Source organism: Aphidius gifuensis, linkage group LG6, assembly GCF_014905175.1.
Source record: "Aphidius gifuensis isolate YNYX2018 linkage group LG6, ASM1490517v1, whole genome shotgun sequence".
Taxonomy (NCBI): domain Eukaryota; kingdom Metazoa; phylum Arthropoda; class Insecta; order Hymenoptera; family Braconidae; genus Aphidius; species Aphidius gifuensis.
This window is the reverse complement of record NC_057793.1, coordinates 3414242-3434019: the sequence shown is the minus strand read 5'-3', so window position 1 is coordinate 3434019 and position 19778 is coordinate 3414242. Positions and strand designations below refer to the sequence as shown.

The 19778-nt window shown below is 26.7% G+C and overlaps 2 protein-coding genes across 3 annotated transcripts; both read right to left on the bottom strand.

Annotated features, from left to right (window-relative positions):
• Positions 1-924: 924 nt before the first annotated feature.
• LOC122858896 (probable serine/threonine-protein kinase DDB_G0282963) lies at positions 925-15898 on the bottom strand. 2 transcript variants are annotated; one of them, XM_044162118.1, is made up of 11 exons: positions 14904-15898; positions 12449-12579; positions 11433-12379; positions 11279-11359; positions 10965-11176; positions 10645-10883; positions 9162-9559; positions 3386-9089; positions 2538-2719; positions 1571-2453; positions 925-1472 (listed from the first exon to the last, which is right to left on the bottom strand). In XM_044162118.1, the coding sequence occupies exons 1-11, from the start codon at positions 14954-14956 to the stop codon at positions 1318-1320; spliced, it is 8985 nt and encodes a 2994-aa protein (XP_044018053.1). In that variant the 5' UTR covers positions 14957-15898; the 3' UTR covers positions 925-1317. The 2 variants fall into 2 exon arrangements, with proteins under 2 accessions (XP_044018053.1, XP_044018054.1); XM_044162119.1 differs by lacking the exon at positions 14904-15898 and adding an exon at positions 13022-13456.
• A 517-nt stretch (positions 15899-16415) lies between these two features.
• Positions 16416-18525, bottom strand: LOC122858895 (dnaJ homolog subfamily C member 8). The gene is made up of 6 exons (XM_044162117.1): positions 18410-18525; positions 17884-18042; positions 17732-17798; positions 17552-17646; positions 17317-17459; positions 16416-17255 (listed from the first exon to the last, which is right to left on the bottom strand). The coding sequence occupies exons 1-6, from the start codon at positions 18485-18487 to the stop codon at positions 17018-17020; spliced, it is 780 nt and encodes a 259-aa protein (XP_044018052.1). The 5' UTR covers positions 18488-18525; the 3' UTR covers positions 16416-17017.
• Between the last annotated feature and the right edge of the window lie 1253 nt (positions 18526-19778).

The following is a 19778-nucleotide window of genomic DNA, read 5'->3' as shown; positions in this document are numbered from 1 at the left end:
AATAAATAATAAAAAAAAACAAACTTACTTCAATTCAACATTATTAAATGAGTCAATAATTATTTTTTCTAACCAATCATTTGAATTAACAAATTTTATAATTATGTTTTGATTATATATGTTAAAACATGCTGAAAAACATGTTTAACATATTTTTCATATTTATTTATCCATCATCTAAATGAACATTAAATATAAACATTTTTATAATTACTCATGAATTATTCACATTTAGTTATTAATTTAAAATATTTATTAGTAATTATAAAATTGACAACTCAATTTGAAAAAATTCATGTAATTAATAGTAATTAAAAAATTCATTAAATTTCGAACGAAATAAATGTAAAATAAATTACTGAGGCGTTTAAAAAATTTAATTAAAAATATTACACCAGGATTTAAAATTAATGAAAAATAAAAATCCACAAAATTAATATAGTCAATAAAAAGTATCACTTTATTTTTTAAAGTTATATAAATATATATTTTATATATATATATTGGCATCCCATAGTTAATTTGTTTACAATTTTAATTATTTAATTCAAGTAGAAATTATAATTATTAAGTACTTTATAATGAGATTATTAATTATATAAATTTAAATAGCTCATTTGTAAATAAAATTTACAGGCAGTAATTCTTTTTTTTTCTTTCAATTTTCTTTCAAACCCTGTTTTGCCATAATCATAGAAAAAAAAAAAAAAAGATTTTAGTCACCATTTGCAAATTGTTCAAAGCTATCACGTACAAATTTGTCAGCCTTAATTTTTTCTTTCAATTTTACAAGAGTATAATATTAATTGATTCACAAAAAATTTTTAAGTACACAGTTTGATAAATATTTATCAAATTATTTAATAGTTAATATTACCTTTTATATATAAATATAATATATATTCAAAATTTTGTATAAATGGACTTGTATATGTATATATAATTTTTTTCTATTAATAATTAAATATGTTTTATTTAAAACACGTGTATTTAATTACTCAAATACACTGTTTTTTAATGGTCCTTCGATTCTTAAATCTACGATAAATATTTCATCTTTTTATGTAAATAATTGGTGAAAGTAAAATTCACTTTTCATCCCACATAAATAATTTCAAAAAAAAAAAAATAATAATAGAATTAAACATAAAATTCGATAAATATGGAAGCATGTTGTTCTCACATTTATTTCGAGTGAGAAAACCGTCCATGTATTTTTTTTTCTCCCACTTGTAAGGACGGATGTATGTATTAAGTAATTTTGGCCAATGTAATAATGAAAAATAATAAATTTTAAGTCGTATTTTATATGTAAATTCATGGAAAACTATTTTTTCCATGATTGTGTAAATTTGGCCTAAGTGTTACAGCTCCTTCGACCCAGAAATTTGTTCTTTCTAGCATATTTTGCCAGAGTGATAGTTCACGACCTGTTGCATCCATCCAATCGACTGATTTACCATAATGTTTGCCTTAAAAAAAAAAGTAAATAAGCACGTTTAATTTAAGAGTGAATGGATAAAAAATAAAATGCTAAAAATAGTAAAAGTAAAAGTTAAAAATTAAATACCTGTTCCAAGATTAAAACGTACACCACCTAAAAATTCATTACTACCAATACGATCATGATCCCAAACAGTTAATTCCAAGCCACGTTCAGCAAGTTCTTGAATACTAACATCTTTGTAAATAAATGTATGTCCCCAAACTGGTGAACCACCAGAACGTCTAACAACATTTGTTTTTTGTTTACCAGCACGTCCTTTATCTGGTAATAAATAACTTTTACAAAATGGATCACATGTACCAGAACTTTTAATTCTTGTTTGTAAATTTCTAGCTTCTTTAACAAGTACATGAAGTGAACCACGATAATAATTTTTTTTATTTTTAGATGATAATAAACCATCACGTTCTAATTGTGTTGGATCTGGTGGTACAAATTTAAGACCAACAATAACTTCACCTTTTTGTGATATTGGATCATCAAATGGTTCTGTTCTTTCTTGTAGCTGATACCATTTTGGTGATGGATCATCAAATATTTTATTTTCTAATGGCATTCTAACTTCACCCAAAAAATCATTACGTCCAAACATATCTGAATGCCATACTGTTAACCAAAGTGTTCGGGTTTCTAAACCATTTAAATTCATTTGGAATTTTAATGTTTCATCAAATACTGGATTTAATGTATGTTTTTTAACTCTTGTTTTACGTTTACCAGCTTTTGATTTATCTGGTAATAGATATACTTTGACATATGGATCAGAACGATTACGTTTTATATCAACTGGTGCTAAATCTTTGCATTGACTAACGTGTACCTCGAAGCTTAAATTTTTATAATCATATTGAAGTGAAAATTCAACTTCACCACGTACTGCAACTGAACCACACCATCTACCTTCACCAGCACCACTGTAAACTGATGCCATTGAGTCTGATCTTGCCTGTAATATTTGTAGTATTTAAATTAATTTCATTTTTAACAATTGCTACTTGAATTAATTTGTTGATGGGGAAAAATAACTTACACCAAGACTTGATAATGAGGCACGAGTGTTGAGATTATGTCCCGGATGTAGACCACCACCACCACCACTACTACTACTACGTTCCATGTCATCGATATCCATGACTGCTCGAGCTGAATTTGGCCTCGGGCTAACACCTATTATCGGTGTACTGCACGCTTCTGATAAACTACTTCCATCATCTGCAAAAATAAATATCAAGTTTTTATTTTAAATCAAGTTTTTTTTTTTTTCTTTCTTTCTTTCTTCATAGACACGACGATGAAAATTTATTATTAAAGGGACCCAACGGTTTATGGTTTATACCGTTTCTTGTTTATTTTTTTTTTTGTTATTTTTAATATGAAAAAAAGTTTGGCATGCATTCCAAAAGAAATACAGATGGATATGCTCGAGTGAATTTGCTACCGTTGCTGCTGCTGCTACCAGTATACCCAATTGGTAGATAAATATTTTACAGTGTTACTGTTGTTTCGTACTGATGAACACGTGCTATCAATTATTTTTATGATTGCTGTCTCTATTTAAACATTATAAAACACTCTCAACTTTTAAAAAAGAAAGACTGTGCGAACAAAAAAAAAAAAAAAACACAATGATATGAGTTAATTATCTTTTTTTTTTCTACTTTTTTTTTTCCATAAGTTATCATTATTTTTGATAAAATTCTCATCAATTTTAATAGCATCAATGTAAAAAAAATAAAATTAAAATATAATCATTACACGATTTTAAAGAAAAATACTAAGAAAAAAAAACAGACAAAAGAAACGTCTGAATCAGAGTGAAAAATTCAAGTTTGTAATGATGGAAAAAAAAAATGAAGAATAATAATAAAAATAAATTACCAGGAGTAAGGGTCATGGCCTGTTGCCTTCGTGTCCTCGAAGACTCTCGTTTTCCAGTATTATTTTGCGATGCAATTTGTAATCCAGGTGCACTAAATGCTCTCTTTGGTCCAATGTTATTATTGGCATTATTACTGAGACTATTTCTAGCAAATCCAGGTGGTCTATATCTTGCTGATTTAACATTAGTATGTTGTGGAAGAAAATGATACATACTATGTGCTTTATGCATTGATGAATTATTAGCCATTGCAGTACCAGATGATGCTGAAGCTGGTAATCTTGGTAATGAATTTGTTGCAACATTTGTTGATGTTGTTGTTTGAATACCTCTTGGTAATGTTGTTGCTCTTGGATCTTGATTATATTCTAATTCATCATCAGAATCATCACCATCATCATCATCAGCTGATGCACCAGATTCACCTCTTGTATTTGTATCTGGTACTGATGATCTTCTTCTATTATTCCATATTTTATCTTCAATTGAACCACCAACAACAATATTACCAGTACTATTATTACTACAATTAATATTACCACCACCAACACCACAAACACCTCTGTTATTATTATGATTATTATTATTATTTTTAATACCACTACCACCACCAATTGAACCACAACTTTTAACTCTATCTAATTGTTCACGTGAAAATGTTTTTTGATTAAATAATAAATCACCAGCACTACGTCTTTTAGCAGCCATTGCTAATGCATTTATACTTGAATTTGCATTAACATCACCAGAACATGCTAATAATTTTGTACGTGAATCAGCAGCCATTAATGCTGATTCAAAACTACCACGCCATGAAAATCTTTCATAATCACTTGCTTCACGTTCTTCACCTTCTTGTACATTATTAACAGCTGGTTGTCCATTTATTAATAATAATGGATCATGAGATTTTGATCTTGGTAATTGATATTGATTTGTTATTGATGATGACGATGGTGTTGTTGTTGAATCAGATGTATCATCATCCTCAGTTGTTGATGCTGATGATGGTGTACGATGATGATGATGTTGTGAATATCTACGCCAATGATGATGATGATGGTGATGACTACTACCATTATTACTACTGCTATTATTATTATTATTATTAACAGTTGTATTACCCTCAGAAACTTCATGCATTAATGCAACTAATCTACTACCAATATGATGCATTACTTTAGCAATAAGTGGTGGACTACTGTGTGGTGTTGCTGTATTATTTGTATCTGAATTAATATTATTATTATCACCAGAAATTTTAGTAAAACTTTGTACAAGTTTTTGATAAACAAATGCTGTATCACGTCCAACACTTGGTTGTATTTTTGTTGTATTATTTAAATCTTTTTCTTGTTTTAATAATGTTGATGAATTAATATCAAATTTATTAATTATTTGTTGACAACTTTGTGATATTTGTTCTTGTAAAGCTGAACGTCTACCACCAGCACCTTCTAAATCAGAACTTGTATAATCTGAACTGTCATATGAATCAGACCAAGTATCCTCAGAACTAAGATATTCAACAATTTCACGTACTTGTTCATCACGTATACCTGGCACAGTTTTCATTAATCTTGTTAATTCATTTTCAAAATATACTAACTGTGGTGGTTTTTTACGATTATGCTGATGGATTTTTGATTTAACTGGTGTATATGATGATAAACGTGGACTTGGTACTGGTGATGGACCACTTGAATTATTTATTATTGGCGATGATGATGATGTTGTTGTTGATGTTGTTGTTGTTGTTGTTGGCGTTGTTGGCGTTGTTGATGATGTTGAATTTATTAATTGTCCATTTGAATTTGCAACCATTGTTTTAAAAAATTGACGCATTTTAGACATCATTAAATTTGTCTCTTCATCACTTGACCAATTATTAAAACTATCTTTTCTAGATAATGATGGATTTGTCAATGGATTATTATTATTTTTATTTGAAAAATCAATTTTTTTATTATTTATTTCATTTTTAATTGAATTATGATCTTTAATGACATCTAATTTTTGTTCATTTAATGATTTTTGATTATTTTGAAGTAAATCATCACAACTACCAACAAAACCAGAATCACGTGATTGTTGTTTAACACGTGTATCACTAAAATTACTAGAATTTGTAGCAGCATCACCTGTTGATCCTGATGTACCTGATGATGATGACAATGCTGCTGATGCTGATGCTGATGACGATGATGATGACGATGAAGATAATGGTGATGTTATTAATTCTGGTTGTGGTGTTTTAGTTCTATCATCATCATCATCATCATTATTGTCATCATCATGATCAGAATTAATTTGTTCATTATCATTAATTGTTTCAGATGATTTTGTAAAATTTAATTCACCATCTGTGTTTTTATTTTTATCTTCAACAAAACGTGGACTTTGGGTACCTAAATTTCTTGATTTTTTCTTTTTTCTTTTAACAGTATCAAATTGTCCATCAGTACCACAAAATACAGCTGTTTGTCCATCATCAGCACCATCAGTTTCAGTTGATGAGCCTTCAGTTTGTGTATCTTGTGTATCTTGAATACTTAAATCTTGTAATGAATTTTGTGTACTTAAATTATTTTGTGAAGTTTGAGTTAATGATAAAAGATTATCAAGTGATGAACTGTGTGATCTACCAGTACCACGTGCACGAACAAGTCTTTTTCTTCTTTGTGCTTCTGGACTTGGTCTACCCTCTGAATCACTACCAACTGAACCATCAGAATCTCTTCTATCTTGATCAAAACCTAAAAATTCTGATAAAAAATATTTTTCTAATCTTGATGAATTTGTAAAATCATTTGAATTTTTATCTTTTGTTAAATCATCTTGATTAAGTGACTCAAGACCCTCTGAATATATTGATGATGTTTCAGATAAACTATCAATTTCATGTGATAAAGAATTACTATTAATACCAGTTAAATTACCATCACCACCAAGACCAAAGAAAAAATATTTTTCTAAATCTGATGTTGATGGTGGTCTTTGTTTTATTTTTCTTAAACCATTTGAATCAATACTTGGTTCAGCTTCACTTTCTTCACATGATTCTTCAACAATAGTATGAAGTGTAAAATCAATTGATTGACGATGATAACCACGTAATTCTTCTTCACGATCACCACCAATATTATGTATTTCATCCTCTGAACTTTCTTCAGTTGCTGTTGCACTTTGTTCATCTTCATCGTGTGATACCTCTTCAACCCACGAATCATCATCAGCTAAACCCTCTTCAAGTATAACAATATCATCTTTTTTATTACTACCAACATCCACTATTTGTTCATTATTATTACTATTATTATTTTGAATGACACTTGTATTTATTAAACAATGCTTGAGATTTTTCACACACTGTTGTTGTTGTTGTTGATGTTGTTGTTGTACGTCATCGCTTTCACTGGCACTCCCACCAACACTTAAACCACTATCAATTTCTTGTTCAGTTGTATTACCTGATGACGATGACGATGATGATGTAGATGGTGGTGGTGTTGATCTTTTAATCATTAATGGTCTTCTTGGTGGTTGTCCATTACGTGGTTTATCAGTAACAGCTTCTAGGGTGAGATGATAATAACCGGCTAAGCCTTGAGGCGTTTTTGTTTCGTCAGGCTCAAGTAGTGTTGTTGTATCACTCGTCACAACACTAACTGGCTGATATGCTCCTTGTGTTATCATCACAAGGCTTTTGTATTTATTAATATTTGAATAATTTTGTATTGATTTTGTTTGTTTACTTGGTAATAATAATCCAGTTGTTGTTGATGTTGTTGGTGTTGTTTTTGTTGTTGTTGTTGTTGATGGTAATTGTAATGGTGGGGTAAATAATGTTGATGGTAATAATCCATTCTCTTTACAAGTGGGCGGACATCGCTCAACTGAGTGAAATCGTGACGTTTCCAATATTTCCCCACTATTACTACTACCTTTTCCACTACCACTACTAATATTACCGCCATTTGTAAATATGTCCTCGCTATCTCCCACCTGTCCAACACTATCTGATTTCTCGCCTTTTACTAATCCAATGTTATCCTTTTCTTTGTCATATACATTTAAACTTTTCATTATTATTTTATCATTATTATTTATTTTTATTGTTTCTTTTTCATCATCATCATCAGCATTAACATTATCATTATCATTGTCATTTGATTCAATGGATTTATCAATATTTAATAAACATTTGACAATATTATTTTTTTTAATGCTATTGATTTTTTCCAATTTATGAAAATTACTTTTTTCCTTTGGCATTGGTGTTTGTTTGTGAATATTATCTGTTGATTCACATTTACTATTACTATTATTATTATTATTGCTACTATTGCTCATTTTTATTTGTAAATTATTATTATCAAAACATGATACTTCATATTCATGTAATTCATTACTACTTAATTCATTTCCTGTTGTATTTATTTCACTACAACTTTCCGTACTTGTATTTAATTTAAAATCAATTTGATGATTATCATCATCATCACCATTAATATTTGATAATGTTAATTTTTTTTTATAATTATTTTTTAATTGATTATCATTATTTATCACATTATAAATTTTATTTGCATCAATAATTTCAAGTGAATCAGGCGTAACATTTGAATCCCATGATTTTATATCAGCAACAATTTCTTGTACATTTAATACATAATGCTCATTAGTCTGATTAGTAAGACCTGTTTCTGGATTTATACGACGAATTGAACGTAACTGTACATGGCTATTATTATTATCATTATTATTTTCAATTGAATCAGTTAAATTTGATTCAATTGATATATTATTATCAATTAATTCGTGAGATTCATCAGATGATGTTTCAGAATCATCATCTTCATCATCATCATCACTCAATTGATTATTATTATTATTGTTATTATTAAATATTGGTGGTTCATCATCAGACAATGATATTATATGTTTAAGTGTTATTCCATTATTTTCATCATCAATATTTTCTGATGTTGCAATTTCATTTGAAATTTTTTCAGCATCAACAACATCAGGATCACTATTATAAGAGTCATCATTAACAACAAATACCTGTGAAAAATGATAGGAATTTTTATCATCTAGGTCACTACTGTCGGCTGATGATCTACCAGATGAACTATTAGAATTACTACGTGACAAACAAGTTGTAGATATTTTTTTAACTTCAACTGATTCATCATTCGAGGACATTGTTCTATTTTCCTCATTCATACAAATTGCCAATTCATCATTTTTTATATTTACATTATTTATTTCTGTATAATTTGATGCAATATTTGTATCTTGAATTTTTGTTTCATTATTTTCAACATGATGTTTTTGTTTGTCATCATTAGTAACAATATCATTTGATATTAAATTATTATTATCAATTGATGATTGTTCATCTGGTTTAAATGTAAATAATGATGAATCAAATGTTGGTAAATTTTTATTATTATCATGTTGTATTGGACTTTGTAATTGTTGATTAAATCTTGGATGCCAAGAAAACCATGGTGCTGTTGGATCACCACGTAAACGAAGTGTTCCTTCAGGCGTTGTATTTCCGGTTATCATTGAATTAGCAACAGCAGCAAAATCAACGTTCCAAAGAGAGGCTGGCACAGGTACTGGTATTGGCATATAAACTGGTATTGGAACAGGTACGGGAAGTACTTTTCCTCCTGGTGATCCACCGCAAGCCTTTAAATTTATTTATTTATATTTTATTTATCAAAAAAACGTTAAATATATATATATTATGATAAAACTTACTACACAAGCAACTGATCCAGGACAACAACTTAAATCATTTTGTGATAATTTTGAATAATTATCAATGTTTGCATTATCAATTTTAGTATTATCTGTTAAATTTGTTGGTAATGGTAATGTTCCACTTTCAAAATAATCCCAATCACAATCTTCAAGTCCTTGAGCATTTCTTGGAAGACCATTCAAGTATGACGAACTTGAACAACTACTATCAGCATCATCCTCTTCTCTTCCAGATGATGAATCTGAACTTATAAATACAAGACGTCTATAATCTGGATTTGGTGTTTCTTGATTGTGATTATGTATTTGGCTATTATGACGTGTTGATTGTAAATTTTGTAAATCTTCACTGCAACAAGTTCTTGCGTGTGATCTACCACGTCTTCTAGTTCCAGCTATAAATTATATAATTAACAATAAAATATTTAATTTAAAAAAAAAAAATTAATAAAAAATATAAATAAAATAACTGGTAAATTAATTGATTGGCCTCAATGTTTTATCAATGGCTGAAACAAGAATTAAATTATAATGCCACACCTGAAACTGAAGCACACTGTTGTCCAACTGGCAGGTTGAAACATTTGTGTTGTTAGGTAGCTATGTGTATGCTCGCAAGCCGTAACAACCAGACGGACACTAGTATCATCGTCTTGCCCGGTGCACGAGTTCATTCGGACGAAACATATCCGACATACACAGTGACCTCAACCACATTATACCACCACCACCACCATCATCATTATCATCATCATCATCATACTTACAAATATCATTTTTAATTAAAAATAAAAACCCCAAAAAATATCCAGTTATTCATGCTTCTATTTTCACTTGAATTTACGCTTCATTTACATTTAAAAATAATTTTTTCTTTTTTTTTTTCGTCATTTAATTGCTGATGAATAATGTTGTTTTGCGACACCCGTTTTATTATTCGCAGGTGGGTGGGTTTTCAAGTGAAACACATTGGCCGTTGTTATGTATTATTATTATCTGCTTTTCTACTTTTTTTTTTTTTTTAATTTAAATATTTTATGGCACTTGTTTGTTTATTACTTTATTAACAATATTATTATTTTCTTTTTTTTTTTTTTTTTATATTTAATTGTTAATAACTTGATGCCCACCATAAATACATAAAAACACAAAAACCAAGATAAAAAATTAAAAAATAAAAAGCAAATATAATTGTACTTAAAATTTCAAAAAATCTCCATAAATCCATTTTATACAAAGAAAGTTTTTATTATTAATTAAAATATAAACGATAAAAAAAAATGTATTTATCAGCGATGAAATAAATATAATAACATAAATTGTTATCGCAAGTTGAGCCAAGTACGAATTGACGTTATAAAACAATACAGAAATAAAAAAAATATATATCAAATTAACAAGAGTTGTTGAAGGGTTTCAATAATCAATAAGTATCTTGATATTTTTCTACTAATACAAAAAACATAAAATAAACGAGTACCTTGTGAATCAAATTGTCTACGTCTTCGTATAATTGTTCTTCCTTGATTACTAATACCATTTAGTCTTGCAGAATCACGTGATAAACAATCATCATGTGGTTCATCTTCACCAGCACTTGTTGTTGCACTATCACGTTGAATTGACTCATCAATTGATGCACCAGTACAATAATAATTACCAAATAATCTAACTTTTCTTGCTAGATCAACATAATTATGTAATCCAGATTCACTGAATCTTGACAAATACAAAATTAAATATATTTAATCAATAAATATTAATCATCTTGATGTATAAAATTGATTAATTAATTTTTACCTTATGCTTTCACTACCACTACTCTCATATCTCGTGCTGCTATTTGATTCTCTTCTTGTTCTTGTTATTGCGTCTCTTATTCTTTGTGATGATATGCAAGAATCACCACCTGATGTTTTTCGTGGCAAAGCTGGTGTTGGTTCACTTTCGCTTTCACGTGGACTATAACGTGATGAACGAGTGCTCAGTGGACTTGCCTCCGGTGACAAATGCTTATTTTTTTAATAAAAAAAAAAAAACAAAATAGATTTTATCAATAAAAATACAGCTGTTTAAATAAAAAAAAATTTTTTCTTCCAAATAAAATTACTTACACTTGATGAACGACGATTTGGAGCATCATCAGTATCATCTGTATTATTTGAAAATTCTTCCTTTGAATATTTTCTACGTATCTAAAAAAAAATCAAAATAAATTAGCAATAATATAAATAATTAATAAATTAAATAAATGAAATCTTAATTTACCACTTGTTGTATATCATCATTTTTTTTTAATTGACAATTATCCAATGTAAATTTAATTTCTTCGTTAATAATTTTATTATCATTATCATTTATATTTTTTGTTAATACATCTGTTATTTTATCATTATCAAAATTTATATTTTTTTCATGTTTATTTATTTGGCAAACTTTTTCAATATCAATTTTATCATTAGCCATATTAATATTTATTTCATTATTATCATTATTTTTATTATTATTATTATTAAAATTATTATTATGAATAATATTATTGTCATTTGATAATGTATCATGTGATGAATTAAATTTAATTTTTGATGTTAAATTAATATCACTTTTTGATAATTTTTTGGCAAATGTTGGTGAATTTTTAATACGTATATCATCTTTTTTAGATAATCCAATATTTATTTTGCTGTCATTTTTATTATCACGTTTTAATTTTTGTGATAATTGAAATTTAGGTATATGACTTTGTGTATTTGTATTATTATCATCACGATATTTTCTTAAATCATCACTGCTACCACGATATCGTTGTGGTATCAATGAACGTTTTGTTGTATCACGTGGACTTGATATATCTTCAAATTCACGTGAGTTTTTACGATATATTGGTATATTTGATTTTTTTTCTCCATAATATTTTGATGATGATGATGGTAATGACAATGATGGTGATGATGTTGATGATGATGATAATTTAGTTGTATTTTTATCACATTTTTTTAAAACAGATAATGTTGTTTTATTATTATTTTTAATATTAATCAAAGTTTCACTATTTTTATTTTTTAATTTTATATTATCATTTATTATTATTTCATTATTATCATATTTTTTATTATCAATTATTTTATTATTATTATTATTTTTACTCAAAGGTAAACTACGATAAATTTTGAATGCAGATGATTTTCTTGATATTGTCCAGTGACCTGGTGGAACTAGAAACCAACAAAAAATAATTATTAAAAATTAATTTAAAATTATATTTTTTATTTTTAATAACAAACCATTTATTGTCCATGCACGACGAATATTTTTTTTCAGGATATTTATTGGTGAATTTTTTCTATCACTATAATCATCTTCAATAAATGAATTACATTTTTCATTTTTTTTTTCATCATCAATATCACCAATTCTGGAAAAAATATAAAACATTTTTTTATTATAAAAATATGAGATTGTTATCAGTGTTTTATTCAACTTGAATAAGTACAAAGTTTAAATTATTTATTTTTATTTATTATCGTCGTTTGGCTTGTACTAAAACGGTAAACTCTCAATGGCCAAGATTGTCGAGCACAATCTGTAATTGAATCGAGTTCAAGACATACTTTGTATCCATATATTTAAACAAAAAAAAATATTTTTATTTTCTTATCATTTCACGTATAATCATACTATCTATATATAATAATAAATTGCCAATATATTTTTGATAAAATATAAGTACAAAAAATTGTCTAGTATTTAAAATTTTTAACACATTTAAATTTCACAATAGTATTTTTTTAAATTTAAAAAAAACAGCAACCGGTAGTGACGAATAATTTGAATGATTATTTAAATTAAAAACCAACCATAACAATGTATAATAAACAGCTTATAAATATATTCTTGTCTCGTAAGTTTGTAACGTTTGATCAACTTGAACCAACTGATGAAACTTGACTTTTCTGTACTTGATTTCTTCCTAGCGGGGGCGTCACGAATCTCCCAAGGAAGAAAAAGGAATAACAAATACAAAATATATAAAAAAAAAAAAAAAATCAAAATGATGAAAGAAAGGAATAAATAACACACTGGAGCCAGTCAAGAGGCACCAAGCTAAAGCAACCAAGCAATAGTATATAACAGAAGTTAAAATATATGTAATATTGTTGAAACCAGCGTAGGTATTATACCAATGCCAAGATTGGTGGTCTCTCTTGATTTGGTATTTGGTTTTTATAAAATTTAATATTATAAAATAATCCACCAACTAACCAACCAACCAACTAACCAGCCAACCAACTAACCAACCAGCCAACAAATAAACCAACCACGCCAACGCTTATCCTTTTATAAAATAAGATTATTTATTTATTTTCAATATAAATTTTTTTTTTTTCAACTTCAGTACATACTGGCGTCGTCATGATGCCTTTCATTCCCCTCTTATACACTTTGATATTATACACCTTTCTTACTTTTCACAATACTCTCCTCGTCTGTTCATGTACCTCAAGCCTAGGTCTTACTTCTGCTCTTTCACGATTTAATTTCCTTTCCTTTCCGTCTGCTCTGTGTTTTTTAATTTTTTTTTTTTTTCAACTCTTTTTATATATTATTTTACCTTTTCTCCCTCTTAATATTTTACTCCTCTTGCTATTATTATCTCAATGATCCCTTTGAAAAATATATATGATTTTTTTTTTTTTTTTTTTCATCATGATTCATTTGTGTTTGGTACCTGTGTTTAGTTTCCATGGCAAATTGTATAACCATGAGAAGTTTTTTATTTTTTTTTTACAAGAGGTCAATGTGGTGGACAACAGAGATGGTACATGAGGGCAATGAATATATGTATAAATAAATATACATTACAAATTTATTCTGAAAAATAATCTGACTTTATATACAATCCAAGATAGTACATGTGGATATTTTATTTTTTTTTTTTAAATAATAAAACAACAATAACAACAACAACAACGACAACAATATTGATTTCAGATAGTTGTTGGTATATATACATTGAGGTTGTTGCTGTTGTTCTTGCCAACAGTGTATTCAGCATGTGTGTATATAAAAAAATAGAAACAAGTACAGTGTCTTTATTCAGTTACCTCTGAGAAGTGAGGATAAATGCGAGTATGCGACATTGATATATTTTATCTCACTCTGTTGGTTGTTCTTGGCTGTGTTATTGTTGTTGTTGAGTTTGTTGAGTTGAGGTAAAATGGAGATGGAAAACTGGACTCTTAACCCTATCCCCCCACCCACTTAATTGCCAGATAATTATTTTTTTTTTTTGCTTTATCTTTGCCCTTCTCTCTCTCTCTCTTTCTAGACCTTACTATGATATTTATAAGAATATAAAAATATTTTTTAAATTTATTTATAATTGTGAGAGAAAATTTACATTTCATTTTTCATGTTCAACATTTTATAATTGATGTTTCAATGTTAATGTAACACCGAGTATTCAACAAGTGAATTTAACTTTTATTTAATTTCATTTTTTTTTTTTTCATTATGACTTTCATTTGTTTTGTAGTCTATTTTATTCATCATGATTCATTACGTATACACAATAATGTAATGTAAATTGTTATATTTAATATAGATTTTTAGTTTAAAAAAAATTATTGAATAGTCATTTAATTTAATGTATTTTTTTGAAATGAAATTATTAGTTTTACAATTGAATTTAAAAATTCTTTTTTTATTCTAATTAATAGTTATGATAAAATAACTTGCCTATAATTTTTTTCAATTTCATTTCCTTGATTTGTTGTTTGTAATCCTTCCATTGTCAGTTGAAATAAATTTATTGATATTTGACAGGTAATTATTATCACAATTTTACATATAGTTAATTTATTTTTTCATTAAAAAAAAACACCAATTAAAGTCACACCAACAATTGATAATAAAAAAAAAAATGTTTTATTAATTAATAAATAAATTATTGCACTTATTAAAAAACACAACACACAGTTGTTGATCAAGGTTACATATTGTCATGTAAATATAGTCCAAGTGTAATTATAAAATTTGAACAAAATATAAAACAAAAATGAGTAATTTATGTAATTTATTATTTGACATATCTATTTAATTTAACTGAGAATAAACTGGACATATGGACATGTATGATGATACAGGTATAAATGCAGAATGGAATGTGTGTTTTAAAAATATATTTTTTAACCGGTTGGAAATGTTGGAGCCGGTCTTCTTGGCCAAGTCGATTGCATCCAGTCTTTGACAATAAAACACACCTTAACCTTTTTTTTCTTTACTTAATAATTTCATGAAAAATATATTTTTTTATCACAATAATCACTTAATTCTATCATCAAAATTACATTTTTTATTTTTTTATTTGTTTGTTAATTAACTCATCAAAATCTCAATGAAAATCATTTTATCCATGAAAATATTATCAACACAAAAAAAAAATACAACAAAATAATCTTCCAATGTTATTTTGTCTTTTGTCTTTTGTTTTTTACATTTATCTAGACTTTGAATTTGTGTTTTGACTATGATAAGTTTAACTGTTTTTTATTTCAAACATATCACTTAGTACTTGATGATGATAATGAGGTAAATCCAGGTAAATCATACCTGTTGCTCACATACACAACACACACACCTGATTTTTAAGAATTGCTAGGTTGCGCATGCGTTTTGCTTCATCAGCAGGTATGATTTTTTATTTTTTATTTTTTTTTATTTCATGTGATTGTACACGTCAATCCTTCGAAATGACTATAGTGTCGTATATCCTCAAAGCACCTCAAAGACTTAAAGTTACCTTAAAGTTGTCTCATGATGCAAAGAATGTAGATGAATATATTATTTCATTATTATTATTATTATTATATTACTCAAATGACTAATGACGTATGCTATTTGCGTGTTAGTCCGGATGACCTGCCGCCACACTTGAATATGATTCAAATAATAAGTGAATAATATTATACATGGAAATAATGTAATTGGATACTTTAATTTAAACTCATAATATTTATTTATTTATTATTTTTTACTCTTTATTATTAATAAGACAAGAAAATACTTTTTATTTTTTTAATATCAATTTTTCGTTGATCGAAATTTTTATTAATTAGCTGATTACTTAATAATGATTCGAAAAAAAAAACGCAATTTTAGTTAATTTATTTTATTCATTGTTTATTGCTCGCGTTTTTTTTTTTTTTTAATTTTTAAATTAACTAACAGAGACTAATTTATAAAAATATATAGTCCGTAGTTTTATATTTGATCAAATTTTTTCTTTTCTTTTCTTTCGGTCTACAATAAAAAATGATAATTGATATATTATTTTATTTATACAATAATTAAATAAAGCATGTGTGAAAAATTTTGAATTAATTTTTAAATAATTAGTTTCTTTTTTTTTAAAAAAAAACTGTGCTTGTAAAATATTTTGACGAATATTTTTTTTGTTAAAAACTAACTTTCATTTTTTTTTTTAAAATCTATATTTTGTATAATTATTATTTTTAAATATGAAAAAAATTAAATTTAAAATTACAACATTAATTTTGCATTAGCTGCAATATTATTATTATTTTGTTCGTACAGTTTTCAACGACTGTACGAAAAGTCTATACAATTTTAAAATGTTAAATGATATTAATTTTAAATTCATTTTTAAAATGAAAATCAATATCAGCATAATAAGTGATTATTATTATTAAAAGAATACATTGTGTATTTCAGTGCTGACAATAATTTTAAAGGAAAAAAAAAAATATTATTGGCAATAAATAAATCATCATAATGGCACAATGAAATATTTAAAATAAAAAAAAAACAAAATGTATATTATTATTATTAATTTATCGTGATTCAGCTTTTGTTTTTGGCGGTCTAAATGATTTAATTTTTTTTTCTTTTTTTTTCTTAGTTGTACCACCAGATCCAGATTGAAATGCTTTCCAACTGTCAACTCGTGATTGACGTGATTCTTCAAAATTTCTTTGCCATTCTTTTTCCATTGCTGCTTGTGCTTCAGCACTCAATTCTTCTTCACGTTTACGTTTTCTTTGTTCAACATCTCTCATTTGTAATTCTCGTCTACAAAAATAACATAATTAAAATTAATTTTCATAATTTATTTATTATTTAAATTGCTCACCTTCTTCGTTCCATATCAGCAAATAGCTTCATCGTCAACACCCATACTGCATGTCTGTAGCCTTCTTCACTTTCTTCTTCAAGTGATGGAATTAATGCACCCTCTTTAGCTTCTTTTTTTTGTTTCTTTTTTTTTTCTGCAATCTATAGATTAATAAAAACAATCAATATTTTATCATACACATATTGTTTGGATGTTTTTAAATATAAAAAAGGTTTTTGTTTTACAAATTTACCATGTGATCTGTTCTGGCTTTTGCTTCTTCAATGACATCCATACATTTTGCTCTTGTTTCTTCATTTTCTAATGTTTTCCAAGCCCTATTTACAACTGTAATTATCCAAAAATAATAAAAACATTTTAATAAATTGATATTAATAATATTATAAAGAAAATTAAATTTTTAAATATATACTTTCAAATGCTTGTTGGGCTCGTTCTGCATCATCTTGATTTTTATCAGGATGTACTAATATTGACATCTAAATTAACATTAAACAATCAACATAAATTAGATGTATACATTCAATGAATTAATTATTATTTAAAATTTCAATACAAACATACTCGTCGATATTTTTTTTTAATTTCATCAACTGTTGTGTCTGGTTCAATATGTAATACTTCAAATGGATTCAAATTAAAGTATGATGAACCAGGACGTAATAATCTGTCAATTTGTTGTTTTGGTGTAAGAACTGAATCTCTTTTTTCAATTTCTTTGACCTAGAAAAAAATACGCCAATTAAATATCAAACCAAAATAATAAACAAAAAAAATAAATATACATTTTAAGGTTAGGTTTTTTAAAAAATCTTAAAAGTAAACAACAATGTCAATAATAAAATATACATCATTTGTCCTTGACAATAAAATAATCTACATTTATATAAATAAGCTATTATTAATAATAACGAATAATATAGTTATTTACAATGTTTAAATATTAAAAATACAAATGACATTTTGAAGAAACATTGTGTATTTTTAAATTCAAGAAAAAAAATTGATTAATAATTATTTAAATAATAATTGTAATGATATTTGGTGCTAAATAATTAATTAAATTTATTGTTTATTTATAAATACATACCTCGGTATAAAATTCATTGAAATCATCTTCTTTTTTTGATGGAAATTCACTTGATAAACTTGAGTTTGAAGAAGCCATGTTTATTGCAAACCTCTCTCTCTCTCCGCGGAGGCCAATGATTATGCTGCCATCTGGAGGCAATTTATTTATTTTTTATTTGTCTCTCTCTCTCTTTTTTTTTTTTATAACAAAATTTGTAAAAAATTTGATATAAATAATTATTTTAATCAATGAAAATTTTTGAAAAAAAAATATTTCTAATTTGAAATTTTGTAAAATTGATTTTTCAAATTATTTATTTGTTAAAAGTTTAATGATTAAAAAAAGTAAAAATATAAATTTTAAAAAACTCATAAATCAGTATAAACAAGCAATAATTTTTTATTTTTTTATCAAATAAAATTATAGACTCGGGTAATTTGTCCTGATCTTTATACTGGGAATAAAGCCACTTGGTGAATGTAACAATTGATCAAAGTAATAAAAAAAAAAAAAAAAACCCCCATTAAGAATCGATTGTAATTGCAAGCCTCTTGGTTCTTTCGCACGATAAACTTTCCCACATAAAAAAAAAAGAAATAAAAATCATTTAAACCTCCAAAAAACCAATACATTTTTAAAATCCGAAAATTTATTTTAATTCCTTATCAGCAATGATAAATTTAGCCCAAAAAAAAAAATAATAATAATTTAAAAAAAAAAAAACCATTCGAAACAGGAAATAATAGTGCAAATGAGTATAAAAAATTTTCGAAATACCGGATGTCCTCTAATTCAAATCGGTCACATTAAAAAAAAAAAAAACAAAATAAATAAATATTAAAAAAAAATCAGTGTCATTTAATCATCATCATCATCAATTGTAGTTTTTTTATATTTTTAATTTTGGAGTAATTTTTTTTTTTTTTTTTTTCGGCTCATTCCGACACCTCATTACCACTACCTCTCTAAAAAAAATTAAAAAAATGTTCTCCCTCTTTTTATTTCCATCACACGCAGCGGGAATATAATCTTTGAGTTCCAAACGCACCGCATCCGCAAAATATATTTTTTTATTCGCAGGAAAAAATTTAAAAAAAAAAAAAATATATATAGGTGGTGATGCGGCAATATACAGCGGGATGTCGCAAAAGGAGCGGTGAGTTTTTAACACATTAATAATATTGTGGTGGGGATTAAGAGATAGAGTAATGGAAAGGTGGGTGGGAACAGACAAAACCAACCAGGCGGGGGGTGGAGGAAGAAGGGAAATTGAAAGAAGCAAGTCAAGTCAGGCGCCACAAATTTCCATCGTCGGAGTAACTTGATTCGGTAATACTCGAGTAAAATCGTATTAAATCGGCTTGACTAAAACGAGTAAACGAGAACT

Excerpts from the sequence above, each read along its gene's own strand:
- LOC122858896 (XM_044162118.1), bottom strand. The coding sequence starts at position 14,956 with ATGGAAGGATTACAAACAACAAATCAAGGAAATGAAATTGAAAAAAAT. Across the intron at positions 12,380-12,448 it reads TCGTGCATGGACAATAAATG|TTCCACCAGGTCACTGGACA; the intron begins GTTTGTTATTAA and ends GTTGGTTTCTAG. Across the intron at positions 2,720-3,385 it reads GGCCATGACCCTTACTCCTG|ATGATGGAAGTAGTTTATCA; the intron begins GTAATTTATTTT and ends TTATTTTTGCAG.
- LOC122858895 (XM_044162117.1), bottom strand. The coding sequence starts at position 18,487 with ATGGCTTCTTCAAACTCAAGTTTATCAAGTGAATTTCCATCAAAAAAA. Across the intron at positions 17,799-17,883 it reads TTAAAAAAAAATATCGACGA|ATGTCAATATTAGTACATCC; the intron begins GTATGTTTGTAT and ends ATGTTAATTTAG. Across the intron at positions 17,460-17,551 it reads AAGCCAGAACAGATCACATG|ATTGCAGAAAAAAAAAAGAA; the intron begins GTAAATTTGTAA and ends ATTAATCTATAG.